General features: G+C 43.9%; 1 protein-coding gene across 1 annotated transcript in view; it reads left to right on the forward strand.

Annotated features, from left to right (window-relative positions):
* Positions 1-13,750, forward strand: part of SYNE2 (spectrin repeat containing nuclear envelope protein 2) — a 191,889-nt gene that overhangs the window by 164,069 nt on the left and 14,070 nt on the right. Inside the window, exons 100-101 of the mRNA XM_061376171.1 lie at positions 880-1,046; positions 12,802-12,964. Of these exons, the coding sequence (XP_061232155.1) occupies positions 880-1,046; positions 12,802-12,964 (330 nt within the window). The remainder of the gene's footprint in view (positions 1-879; positions 1,047-12,801; positions 12,965-13,750) is intronic.

Here is a 13,750-nt window from a genome sequence, read left to right on the forward strand (position 1 = left end):
TTTCTAGGATCAGCTCTTACCTTCTTCTTGATGTTCAGACTTGGAGCATAATGCAAAACAGAAATGCTGCCTGACTGCATTTAGGCATGGAGCATGATGTATGTGAGTATGGTGGGGAGGAGGGGGGATGTCTGGGTTATTGAGTGCCAGATGTACATACAGCACTGCTCAGAGCTTTCCCTGGTGGTGCTCAGCTGTGTCCTGGGAGCCTCTCACTGTTCTCAGCACCTCCACCCTTGTCAGGAATTACAAAACTAGTATTCAGAGGGCAAAGAAAAGATGGAAGGATGGGGTAGGTGTTATGCCAGGCAAACAAGAAGTTACCACAACCAAAAGGAAACCTAAATCTCCCCCTTCTCCTTGGTAGTTAGTGCTTTTTAATACTTTGGTATTAGCTTGATTTTAAACAGAACCATTATTTTGTTGCAGTGTTCCTCCCCACGGCTTAAATGTCTTGATATCTAATCCCAGGTCTCCTCTGGATAATACCAGCAAAATCAAGCCATCATTGACTTGAATTTGGTTTCTTTTTGAAGTAGCTTGATTGAAAAATTATGTTAAATCAGGAAAGCAGACACAAAATTAGAACATTAAACTGCTATTTTTAGGAGTACTTGCTCCTGGCACTTGCAAGTCTCTAAGCTGCTTGTGTTTTTCATAGTGGCTTCATTGTGAGAGTGCTTTTCCATTGAGGTTTGGTTTTGGTTTAGTTTGTTTTAAGTGAAAGAGTTCTACATGCTAATGTAGAAACCTCAGCCATGGCAAGCCAAACCTGACTTCAAATCACACACACGGGAAAAGAAACTGATCAGGTTTTGGTTTGGTTTTGTTGCTTTGTTTTGCTCAGGAATTAATCAGTGTTTGTGTGTATTTTATCAGGATTACATGGAAGAAATAAATCTGTTCAGTGAAAACAAGCTTAATTTGAAACAAATGGGCGATGAGCTGATAATGGCTAGCAATGAGAGCCGGGTTGCAGAAATCAATGATAAACTCAACAAAATCAGTGATCGCTGGCAGCATCTCTTTGATGTCATTGGAGCACGGTAAGAAAATCATTTTCAATATTTTGTATGAGATAAGTTAGAGGCCAGTGCACTTGACCATCAGAAAGAGATTGACATGACTTCTCAGTTCTGTTGAAATTTATTGAGAGTCAAATTACACTGAAGTTAATGTTTTTTTGTTATGACTTGTTTCTGTATTATGACACCAAATGTCTTAATTTATTTGATGATTAGAGGGCAAAGCGTTAAGAACTCATATGTAATATAATTTTAATGGTAACTGCATAAAAAGAGGAGTCAAAGTGATTTGTTGCATGTGTTGAATTGCAGCTTAATTTTAAGGCAGTGTAGTAATAGTTCATTTTGACTCTTAGGAGAGTCTCCTGTTTTAAGACAAACCTGTATTTCACCCTATGTATGAATGCAGCGAAATTTGTGATAGACTCCTGGCCTACCTCTGTAGTCAGTCATATTTATACAATTATAATGTTCCTTTCTTAAATTCAGAAGTATATGAAATTTCATTTAGTATTAGTGCTATTTCTTTACTCAGTCCCTTTCCTAAAAGCAACTGGAAGACCATGCCATGAGTTTATTTTTTAAATTCAGGATTTTCTGCATGGTCATGAAATGGAAAATACTATCAGTTGAAATTAAAACAAAAACCAGCATAGTCTAAGCAATAGCCTCTTTCTGAAGGATTTAGCACCTTTATTATAATTGACAGAGCTAAGAACATCATGATTGTTTTAGTATTAGCCTTACTGAGGTGATGCCATTTCACTGTTACGTCTGGGTTTTTATAACACTTTGCAGCATGGGAGGAGGACGCTGGGTCTCATGGCCTGTCTGGGTTTATTAGTAAGCCAGAAATAGTAAGGTTAACATCAAGTTAGTGTTGGTCTAAACTTCTCTCTGAAGGTTTTGCTTTGCCTGTAACCACCCTCTCTGATCCCTCAGACACTCTCTTGCTTAGTTGGCTGTTGGGACAGATAAGGCTGGTGGTTGTGCTGTGACAGCGTACTGCTGAGTGTGCTGGATCTTAATCAAGAATGAGATCTGAATGAAGAGTGACACATGAGCTGTGAATAATTAAGCACAGAAGATGCCTTCTTAAGATGTAACCCTTAGCAGATAGTCTTGCAACAGTTGTCTCTAGGTGTCTTTGTGTTTGATATGGTGTAGGAAAGAAAGCTTCTCTTTTATAACAGCACTTTTTCTGTTCTGATATTAGGGTAACATACCACTTTTCAAGCACTTTTGTGATCATGTTTTGCTGTGTGTTAGTTTTGAATTGTAGCAATTTTAAAATGCAGCTCAAAATGCACCATTTTAAAACTGAGGTAACCATGGCACATTTCTAGTAATCTTTAGGAAAATGTGCTAAGAAACTGATAGAATATTTAAAGAGAGATCTGTCAGTCTTACTCAAGTACTCTGTGACAGCAGAGCACTTGTTTGTCTACCTGGGATGTCTTAAATCTTTACCTTCAGACAAGTGTATGGTGGTGCTTTGAGGTACATTAATGCAGATTTGCCTAGAGCATCAACATAGCTCCCAGTATCGGATATCTAAATGGATATTGCAGTTCTTGGAGAGTTGGTATGATGCTTTATGCTTGTTCCCATGTTCTTAATCCCAAAAAAGTTCTGGAACATGCCAGTTTCTACTTGTGATTTCCACCAACTTTGTGCTCAGGGCCAGAGTAACAAACTTGAAAGGACTTGACAAATTATGATTTGAAGCGGCTCCCTCACTGGTCCTAGGTTATGAGGCAGCCCATTGCTGGTCCTCTTGGATTTAATACTCATGGAGGTTCAGCACTTTGCAGCATGGGTGTAGCACATCTCCTTCCTCACCTAATCCATCTTGCTTGGGCTTGGCTTGCAGATCAGCTGTTCTCAGCTGCTCAGTTATTACTAACCTTCAGGCTGGACACTCACAGTAGAATCTGTGTATGGTCCTAAGGGTTTATTTTCCCCTGTTTACAACCTTCCAACTTTTTGTTTCAAGATCCCTGCCTTACTGGTGGTTTGAAGGAATTAAATTAGGCTTCAGTTGACTGAATTGACACCTCAGTCACAGGTATGCTTTGGGGTACTTGGGAGGAGGATCTTCCTGTGCTTTTGGGTAGCCTTTCTTTAAGTTCAAGTACTGGGGAGGACGCAGCAGTTCTACCGATCACTGATGTGCCATAAGTTGGGCCTCTTGTGGGAGCAGAGCAGAGCAAAGGAGCCTTGGGCTGGAGGGCAAGATGAGCTGTGAGCATGGATTGTAATGTCCCATGCTGACAAACTGTCTCCTTCTTCTTCGATTTGCTTTTGCAAAAACTTAAAAAAAAATAAAATACTGTATTCAAGCTGTGTTGAAAAAGCTCATGAAAATAAGAGTGGTGGCAGAATATCATGTTGGTCCCATTGCATGAAGCCGTCACAGTCCAGACAGCCTCAGACCATCTCAAAAACCCACAGTCACCAGTTTCATGTGGTAGATAGAATGGGTGGGCTCCAGGGAGCTCAGAGCCTGTGAAACATGGTACAGGGGCTGTGAAACCACTGCTGTCTGGCAGAAGAGAAATTGCAGCATTGCACAACTGCTGCTGTAGCAGCATACTGAGCACTGCTTCATTTCTTGGGGAAGATGAAAGAGATGGAGGAGATGCTTCAGGGCAGGACTACCAGAGGGCTGTGGAAGCTTTGAGGCAGCTGAGGTAGGAGAATGCTGCCTGGAGAGAAATGGCTGATTTTAACTGTGACAGGGAGGCTATCTTGTCTTGGTCCTGAAGAAGCTACTTGTAGAAACTTATTTTTACAGCACCTCCATGTGCTGTAAAATGAGTACATAGGAGGAGTATAAAATAATCTGTATCCATAATGGAGTCTAAATGAGATTTATAGCTAGTATCAATTCTGTGGTTTCTGATGTCTCCATAACTGACCCAACTGGGACAGATGGACAGATTAGGTGAGCTCTCCATGTAGTCCCTGAAGTGATTCTCATAGTTCACAGTGACAAGTTCAGATTGGCCATATGGTGGCACTTGCAGGACTTTGCACTTCTATTACATGCCTGTGCTTGGCTTGTGTGGTGACAGAAGCTTTGCTGCATGTGCCGCAGCCAGAGGGTGGCTTGGTGCAAACTTGGAAGTCTCAGAATTTTAATTCTCATTGGGATGAAGTAACCATCAAGACACTGGCATGCCTGGAAAGGAGAACAAATGAATTTCTGTTCAGCTTGCAAGATACTCTTACCAGCAGAGACTTCTTATGAAGTCTCTGTTAATAGAGCGGGAATGCAAACATACTAACAGGCAGAAAGGGTGCATTGGGCTATATGTAAAAATGGACACAGCAAACCTCTTTTGTTCTCTTGTCACCAACCTTGTAGCAGCACTCTGTCAGAAGAAAATGCTGCATGCTTGGTATGTACAACAGTAGGAGAAGGAGTGCACATGCTGCATGCGGGTGGTAGGCAGCCAAAACCCCTTTGAGTAGGATTTACATCCCCAGCCATGAAGTAATGGGCAAGAATTGCCAAGGAACTGTGGTGTGCATGGCCATGTTCCTCAGTGTATTTCCCTGGCCCATTCACCACTGATACCAGCTTCCCAGCCCCACAGGGAAGTGTTTGCCTTCTGTGTTGATGTTTGCGCAGTGCCTGCTGGCAGGCTGGAGGAGCATCTATGTGTTATGGGAGGATGTGTGCACTGCCTGGCATAGTGCAGTGTATTGGGATTTTGCTTGAGCCTTCATTAAAGCTACCAGCTTCATCAGGAACTTCCTCCAGCAGAGCTGGGTCTGCGGTATTGTCTTTACAATAACACATGTTGCATTGCTGTACCTCAAGGCATCTGGCAGCTCTTCTCACTGCTGCTAAGCTGTGGATGAGGGATGCCATTTCTCAGGTGTTCTGGCTGTGGGAACTCTCTGATGTGTTTTCTTTACTTGGTGGGTCTGGTCCATGTTTTCAGCCTTGTAGAGAAAGGCACATTTTTTGTGTACATAGCAGGAATGGGTTCAAATGACCGATGAATGTGAGCATGAAAACACAGGGAAGCCAGCAAGGCCAGATGTGCCTGCTCATTCTGTTAAATGTTAATCCTCAGCAACTAGTGTTTAGAAGCTGCCAGCCATTGTTGCAGTATCCAGGAATCTTAAATTGCCACAACCAAAGTCAGCCCCTTCCTTCCCACTTAGGAGAGTCATGGTGTATTCATGGTGTTTTCATCTGTTTTCCTGCATACCCTAGCTGAAATCCCCAAACAGCCTGAAACTGCAGGTTGCAGTAAAATGGTATGGAATTGAAGTTCTTCAGTGACACCACTTTGAGCTGTGCAAAGGCTCCATGGAGGTCTTATTTATGTAGCTACTCCTCTGCGCCTACCCTTTCTCCCTGCACTGCACTGCAGCTGGGCTGCCACTCCAGGAGCATCTGGCTTCAGCTTAGTAGGCACAGGGAGCAAGCAAGTTCACAGCCTCTTGGCTGGTCTTTCTGTTTACTTTCCACCACATTGCCTATTACCCTTTGGCAGGGCAAACACTCAGGCACCACGTGTTAGTGTGTTGTCTTACCCTGCTGCAGCTCACAGCCAGTTCAAAGGTCTTTTTATATTGCTGCACATTAGTATTGCATGGCAAGGGAAGCAAAGTATGCTGCAGGGAGGCCCCCAGGTGAACGTTAACAGCCATGTTCAGCAGAGTTGTGCTGGTTTGTGTCAGTACCACCGTAAAAATCTCATTCTTGTATTTATTTGGGGGGGGGAAGGTAAAATATCCGGACAGTTGAAGTCTCACTTGCAAAGTGCATGATTTCTTTCAGTGTTCTCCAGGCTCCCTGTCCTTTAGGGATTATGCTTTTCTTCGGTGCAAAACCTGTGACAGAATTCATTATCTTATTAGGCAGGATGGTTGGACTTATTTAGGTTATGCAATGTGTACCGAGGTGTGGCAGGAGCAGGGTGAGCTGGCTGTGCAAGGGCAGTCCTTGTCTCCTCAGGCTTTCACCATTCCCAGTGCCTGCCTGTCAAGCTGCAAGCGTTACTTCCCCATTTTCTGAGATGTACCATTTTGAATGTGTTTTTGAACCTCCCTGGGCCATAATCAGGTTAAAACTGCCCAGTGACTGGGCATGATTTACCTGTGCAAATGTCTGAAGCTCTCTCAGTGGTGTGCAGGGTCTTCCCAGGAACTTTTTATCCTGCCATATATTGAATGAGTGATTGGCAAGCCAGTACAGGTCTGTGGAAAATGACCTGAATACTGAAAAACCTTTGCATTTTTGGTAGGATTATCATAGCTTCTTTATTTTTCCCCTGATACTGCCTGGATGGGGAGTGACTTTTAATCCAAGGTTCTCCAACTTCCGCCTTTTTTTCCCACCCCGTGATCTCTGGCAGTCATAACACAGATCATGACATTGTGTTTTTCACAAATGAATGATGACATAAATGAAGATTAGGGGTTATTTTGTCCTCCAGTATAACAAGCTACTTGCACTGGAGGCCTTCTGCCTACACTGGAAGGTTAAAGAGAGGACAGGTTAGTGTGTGGGAGATTTAATTCATGCTTAGATACCTGGGATACAGTGATAAAGGCGTGAGAGCAGAGGGAAGGTGAAGTAAGGATATATCTGTGTGCATGGTGCCTGTGCGTGGATGTACATTTTCTCGTGGTGTTTTGGGCTCGCTTCAAATTGACTCTGCTGCAAATCATCCGGGTCCGAGGTTCCAGTCCCTCTCGCACAAGAATGAGCACCACATCTACCTTTTTCAGTGCCTAAGCCTCCAGGGTGCAACCTTTTTGTCGCCAGCTGCAGGCAGCCGCTCAGCTGCATTTCCTCCTGTGCTAATTCTCTTGTGTCAGAATAAAGCTCTCGCGGCTTTGTTCTGAGAAGGGATGCGGCCATTTGCCAGGTAAAATACCAACCCAAAATTCAGGGGTTAAAACTGGGGAGAGCTACAGTGTCTCCCCACCTCGGGGGTCGGGGAGGAGGATGACGGGCGAGCCTCCCCCCCCCGACACGCGATGCTAAAGCGATGAATAAATAGGGCATCTGTGGAGGAGGGGTTTCCTCTTCCATGCCTGCCGTGGTCGCACAGACGGTTGGTCCCCCTTGCAGCTTGGGATTTGCAAGCTGAGGAATGGTTTTTTCTTGCAAACCGTAAGTGCTATGTTGGTAGGCGGCTGCGGGTGCGGTCGCGGTGGGGTTAGTTGGAGCAGGCATCGCTGGCGCAGCGGGTCTGGCCTTGGCAGCGGGGGGGGGGAGGGCACCGATGCGCCAGTGGTTCCCTGCGATTTGCCTTGGACAAGTGAATGAGCGGGAGATGCGGCACGTTATCAGGAGGAATAGTGCTCAGACGCCTCTCGCTTAACATCAGCCATGTTTAGGGGCTTTGCACCCACGGCGGTGGAGGGCTGCGTCAACCTTTTGGGCTCCCTGGCAGAGTAACACGAGAAAAGCCTCCTCCGGCACAGTCGCTGTTTGCTCTGCTTACTGTGCTAACACAGTCCACAAACACTGGGGCTTCCTGTCATTGTACTGGGGCCCCGTGCTGTACAAAGAAACAGCCTTGCATTTTATATGAAGGCCTAAAATTTGCCTTTGACATCACCTCTTCTGATCAGGTCTTTTGTCCCTTACATGGTTAAGCTCAGCCGGCAGCTTACTGAACAAAGGTTTCCTGGTCTGTGCATCTCATTCGCTTCACGGGATAGTAAACAATCCTATCAGCTGGCAGGGCAAGTTCAGCTCCTCTTCGGTTAAAAAGAAATGTATGTGGTGTCTTCTTCTGAAGATGTTTGTGCTTGTGAAGGGGAGTTTGGAATATATGTCAGGATGTTTTTCATCAGGCACTAAAATTTGAATGTTACTTTTTACCTTATTTGAGCTTCCCTGTACCTTTTAATGCAGCAGTTTGACAACTAATGCAATGCAGTTGCCAGGCATTTTGCAATTCTTTGTGTGAATACATTCCAGTGAACCTGGAAGTGCCTTCTACTCCTATATACTTCCTGAGTAGCTACTACAAAATATTGTGCGTATTTGTGGGGCTGTGTGGTGATTCAGCCTGAAGCAGCTTAACGCATTTCTCTTGTAACCCAATGCTGGCAACTTCATGGAGGGTATTAAGATTCAAATCCAATCTTGAGTCAGGTCAGTTAGTCCTTCTGTTCACTTTTGCAGCCAGCTTTTAGTTATAATCTACTGGTTTTGTTCTTTTGCTGCCATTTTCATTTTGGCGTAAAGATCAAGACATTTTTGGCTTATTCCAGTCATGTTATGCGTGTGTCCAAACACGGTTTTGAATCAGGATATCTTTTAAGCTGGGCCCATTGCAAAGTACAGTAGATGTCTGAGTTTGTGGGGTTTTTAGATTAGTGGTGATATTTGTTAAGAGTTTTTCAGTTGGTTTTTTGTTTGGTTTTTGTTGGGTTTTGTGTGTTGTTTGTTTTTTGGGGTTTTTTTTTTTGTTTTTTTTTTTTTGTTTTTTTGCTTCTGGGGGCATGTTGAATGGTGGGTTCTCATTGGGAAGTCAACTGTAGGTAGGTAGTCCTTTATTTAATAAGTGAGTTTTGCCTGTTTGACCAAGTAACTTGAGAACAAGACTGTAGAGGAAGAATTCAAGCAACAGTGGTGGCAGCCTATTCAACTTCTGGGTAACTGGGAGGATCTGTTTCCTTGAGCTGCTGCACTTGAACTTTTATTGCTCTTAATTCAGTGTGTGTTGGGTGATTTGTTACCTGGATGTGGGGGGAGCTTTTGCCCCCAGGCTTGGAAGCTTGCACTGAGTACCCCCTCCAAAGCTCCCAGGAGGCCTGTCTTTCTGAACAAATAGTCCCTTCAGGATGTATCTCAGAGGAGCTGATGAGGCTTCTTTCATGCAAAGAGCAGATAATTTGCAAGAATACTGATAGGGTGCAGAAATGCACCTGAGAATGGTTGTTGGGAAATACTTTTGTGATTGTAATTAGTGTGTTTTACTTTTTTCTTTGAGCTGTAGCCAGTCAACTTGCAGTTCCCTGTGACTTCTGTTGCTTTAGTGTAGAACCCTACCTACCTTACCTTGGGTTCTTTGTCTGCTGACTGCAGCAAGAGCAGATCAGCCAGTGTGAGCATCTGGACATGGCTGCCTTCCTGTCAACACGCTGCACTAGTGTGAACTTCTGTTAGGGTTTTATTCTTCTCTGGCTCTTTAGCTCAAGTTTGACATTAATGATTTAAAACATTGAGGGTGGTTAAATTACTGACAAATGGCATATTCTATCCAGAATATGCAACAGATTAAGTTACTAAATTACAATGGGGTGTCTGTACTGGCAATTGCTAGAAAGTAAATACGAGGTTGCACTACCAACAGTGTTTCTGTCTTTGATACTGTTGCTTCTAGTAACACTAGTAGATAAAGCCCAACCTGTTTATGGTAATATCAGTAACTTGGATTTTAGAGTGATGCCTAAGCCAAAATAATACTCTTGGGGATTCTTTTGGTGCAAACCCCCCACTTGGGTTCTAAAACTCTTGCTTTTTAATTTATACCATGTGCTGTCAGTCATAGAAAAATTTATTTATAATCTAATATTGCTTTGTTTTTCTTCCTTTGCTACTTTCACCTACCTGTTATCCAATATGCAGACTGAGGAAAGATATCTTGCAACCCCTGAGGTTTTTTTGTAATGTAGCTTCATGATGGCAAAGAGGTGGATACAGAGAAGGGAGTACAGGAAAGCAGAGATGATACTAAGCACAGTAAACTTGTCTCAGCAGGTTAGCTGTGGCATCAGATGGTCCCAACACGTTCATCTCTTGCAGTTCACCAGAGAGACATATCCAAAGCACTAATGAGGAATGTCATAGAATGTGCAACGAATAAATTGTTACTGTATACAGCCAGGGAGGGACAGCTCAGCAATGGAGCCTTGCTTTCCTCCTGACTGGCCTGAAGTCATGCAAAGTTAACAATGCAACAGCAAAGCGTTTGGCTCAGACTTTTCCACAGGCCTGGCTCTTATAGTGCTTCTTCCCTTCAGTGCTCAGTACAGAGCCTGTATCATTACATCTCTCCAGGGGAAACAGTTCCTGAGTCACCTGTCTTTTTGGTGGGCCACATACCCTGGGGAGTCACAGGCCCTGTTGAGCATCATAACCAACTGGATCTAAAGTGACTGGTGGGGCAGAAGCAAGGGATAGGGTGGAGAAAGAATTTGTTCTCCCAGGTAAATTACTGCCAGCCCATGATAGCACAAGAAAGTGCAGTTGCAATTACTAGAGTATGACATGTTCATTGAGCACCACTTAATAGAAGCAGAGCCAGGAGCAGGAAGATGTATATAGCAGCTGTTTGCTTGGGAGCCAGATGCATTCTGCATGCAGGGTTGAACCTGGGAGCAGGGCTCTGAAAAGAGCTTGTTTAGGAAAGTGAGAGCAGCTAAATGCCTTTCTTATCCACTGGCTTCCTCTCTGTCAGCTGCAATAGTAGAAGGTACTGTCAGTGCACAGGGGCAGAATCATCTGTGTTCACTTTACACCAGTATCGATGGCTTTGTGGTTGCAAGGAACTAGGTGGACCATGGACTTCTGTCAAATTCTTCAGGCTGGCTTGCAGGGTTGCATCAACCAGACAAGACTAATTTTATGTTTTAGAGTGTGCAGAGTTGCTAAATGCTTGCCAGGAGTTCTACTGTAGCACTGTGCTCTTCTCACCCTCCTTGTGAAACAACTGAAAGTACTTACTCGTCCTTTTGAGACAAGAGGCAGGGGAAGGTGCCTCCCATGCTGCGAATGCACATGTGAGACTCCAGATTTGCTAGCCTTACTCAGTACCTTCACAATAACGAATAGGACTGAAGAAATCCAGCAGGATCATTTCCCACATCTCCTCTCTAAGTGCTTTACCTTAAATCAGGTCTAGCTGATGTGTGTATCCTCTTTGCTTACCTTCAGGTTGCTAATAATATGGGCTGTTGCTTAGCAAGTGACGTGTTCGTTACGAATTACCTGTCCTGTATTTCTTCTGTCATTGTATCATGTTCTGCAGCAGGCAGCTGCAAAAACCACTCTGTTACAGGCAGTTTGGATCCCTCTCCTCTAAAACTTTCTATAATAGTTTGGCAGCAGGCAGGATAGTGGGACAGAAAACGGATTTTTCTTGCAAAGAAGGGCAGGACCAGCATCCAGGTACCCTGTCAGGACACTGCTGTCTTGGTGTAGTCCTTCACTGCACTAGACGAGTTTACATCTCCCCATGATGCTCCAGACCTGGCCTGTACAACACTGGTGTTGCAAAGTATGTTAAGGTTCATCTCAGACCCCTAGTGAGTTCCCAGCAGAGGAGGCTAATTAATGCAGAATGTTTTGGCCTTTTCACAGTGCATACTTTTTGTCCTGCGCTTAATGAGGCTAATCTGGGTGGTTGCTAGACTAGGCAGTAACTGAGGGTTTAATTCAGGAATCTGCATTTTAAAAATGACATGCAAGGTCCAAAAATCACTCCCAAGGCACAGGGACAGAACTACATGTCAGAGGGATGCAAGCAGCCAGAACAGTGCAGTGAAGCAATGCTGGCTCAGAAGTGGGGTCTCCCTAAGGCAGGCACGGAATAATTTCACCTGATTTAGCATCTTCAGTGTTCATGTTTATAGTACTGCAGGGGAGACCATTACACTTTATGGAGACAAGTACATGCTTTTTGATACTGTTTGTCTCATCTGGTGATTTGGATGTTTAATACAGGTCTGATGGAAATCATCTAGGTTATTATATTTTTTTCTCCATTAACTGCAAAGGCTAGATGGCAAGCTCTGATACCAGTCTGAAGTCAGAAGAGAGAAGTGTCATCCCACTGTTGTGCTTTTTAGTGATTTTTGTTTGGAATTGCAATAAATGAGAATTGCAAGGAAAGATCTGAGAGCAGTGAGGTAGCTTAACAGACATTGTTCCAACATATGGGGTTATACAAAATGTACAAATGTGCTACTTGTATAACTTAAGGGGCTGGTAAGGGGTTTTGACAAGGGAATATGCTGTAAAGACTGGGAATAAAGAAAAGCTTGTCTGCAGTTTGAGACCTGTGCTACAAACAGCTATAAGAAAAGTAAATGGTCATAATGGTTCATTTGCTTGTCTCCTGCACAGCTCTCTCTAGTGCTTGGGTGTTCTCCCTCTTCAGGATTGTGTGGGGTTTTTTCTTTTTTCATTTTCACCCACCAGGAGAGCCAGGTACATCTCCACACATTTCAGCATGTTATTTAGAAGAGCTATAATGTTGTGGCACTGTAAGTTCAGACCTTTGTTCAGGCTGTCTCCTCTCTTGTCAGCATCCATTTGACCAGGGTGTTGGACCTGTGCTTTGAGAAAATTCTGCCTCCATTGGCAGAGGCGGTACCTTGCTGATTAGAGTGGGCCTGTTAGTTACTGAAGAAGACACTGGGTATAATTCAAAGCAGGAAAATCAGACCATAGATACCCATCTTAGTTTAACTGTGGCATGTTATGGTATAAACTCCCACTGAAACAAATGTCCAGGAGCTGACTGAAGAGCTAACTAGCATGTGAAAATTCAGTCTGCTCATATAGTTTCATTAAAGAATTCACACAAGGGCTTCCTGTAGCTGTAGAGCAGGGCCCTGCTGAGCCAATTTAGGTAGGTTTTGACTAAAACATGGCTCCTGATTTACAGGCAACATATTGGTGCAACAGTAAGTGCTTCATAAAGCCATGCCTGTCATCACCTTCTGCTAACATCATTTCTACTTATTGCAGATCTTTGTAACAAAGTGTTCTTACTGGTCTGCTTAGGGTGAAGAAACTGAAGGAGACGTTTGAATTTATGCAGCTGTTGGACAAAAACATGAGTAACCTTCGCACCTGGTTGGCCCAGATTGAGTCTGAGCTTTCCAAGCCTGTGATTTATGACATCTGTGATGACCAAGAAATCCAGAAGAGACTGGCAGAGCAGCAGGTAGGAAATAGCAGCAGCCAGAGTAAATGAGCCAAAATCCTGTTTATTACATTGGCCCTGGTTTAAAATCACCTGTTTCTTTTCTTTAGCAAGGCCTTCTAGCTGTTAGCTTTTCATGGCATATTCCTGCTAAGATGCATGGCATGGAAAACTTTAATTTGGTTGCTGTAATTTCAGTATGTTGTTGACTTATCGCTCCGCTTCTCCTCCTCTCCACACAAGGAAAACAAGGAAAATACAAACAAAAGCATTTTTATATTTGCTCAGTTAAGTACAGCAGGTTTCATAATGGATAGGCAGGGCACAGGCAGTGGACAAAATACATGAGGATGATTCAGGCTAACAAGATGTGAATGCCAGGTCTCCTGCAAACTAGCTGTGACAGATTTTGGTGCTGTGATTTGATATTGATATAGTGCCCTCACTAGCTCAGTTCTCTTTCACTACTTGCAGGCAACAGAGCAAGCTTGGCAAAGAAGGATGTTTAAGTTTTGGAGGGTGGACTTGTGCAAACACACCTTTGACTGAGGCCTGATCCAGTAAGCAGGCCTTTGATGGTCCCCTCAGGGTTGGGTGAGATGGTGCATGAATCCTGCAGAGGCATAAGTGTGAAGCAGCCTACCACCGTTGAGTGCTGGTTGAGTGTGTGTAGGCATTTGTCCAAGACAGCAGCTTACCAGGGAGATCTTCAGGATCTATCCTAGTTTTAAATGCTGGAGATGGCAAGGGTTTGGCACAGCTGAATGTGCCAGGTATCCAGCCAAGTGGAAGTGTGAGATGTTTTGG

The sequence above is a fragment of the Neopsephotus bourkii genome, unplaced genomic scaffold (genome assembly GCF_033783945.1).
Source record: "Neopsephotus bourkii isolate Nb327-2 ecotype Australia unplaced genomic scaffold, CSIRO-AGI_Nbou_v1 NB_1707, whole genome shotgun sequence".
Classification (NCBI taxonomy): Eukaryota; Metazoa; Chordata; class Aves; order Psittaciformes; family Psittacidae; genus Neopsephotus; species Neopsephotus bourkii.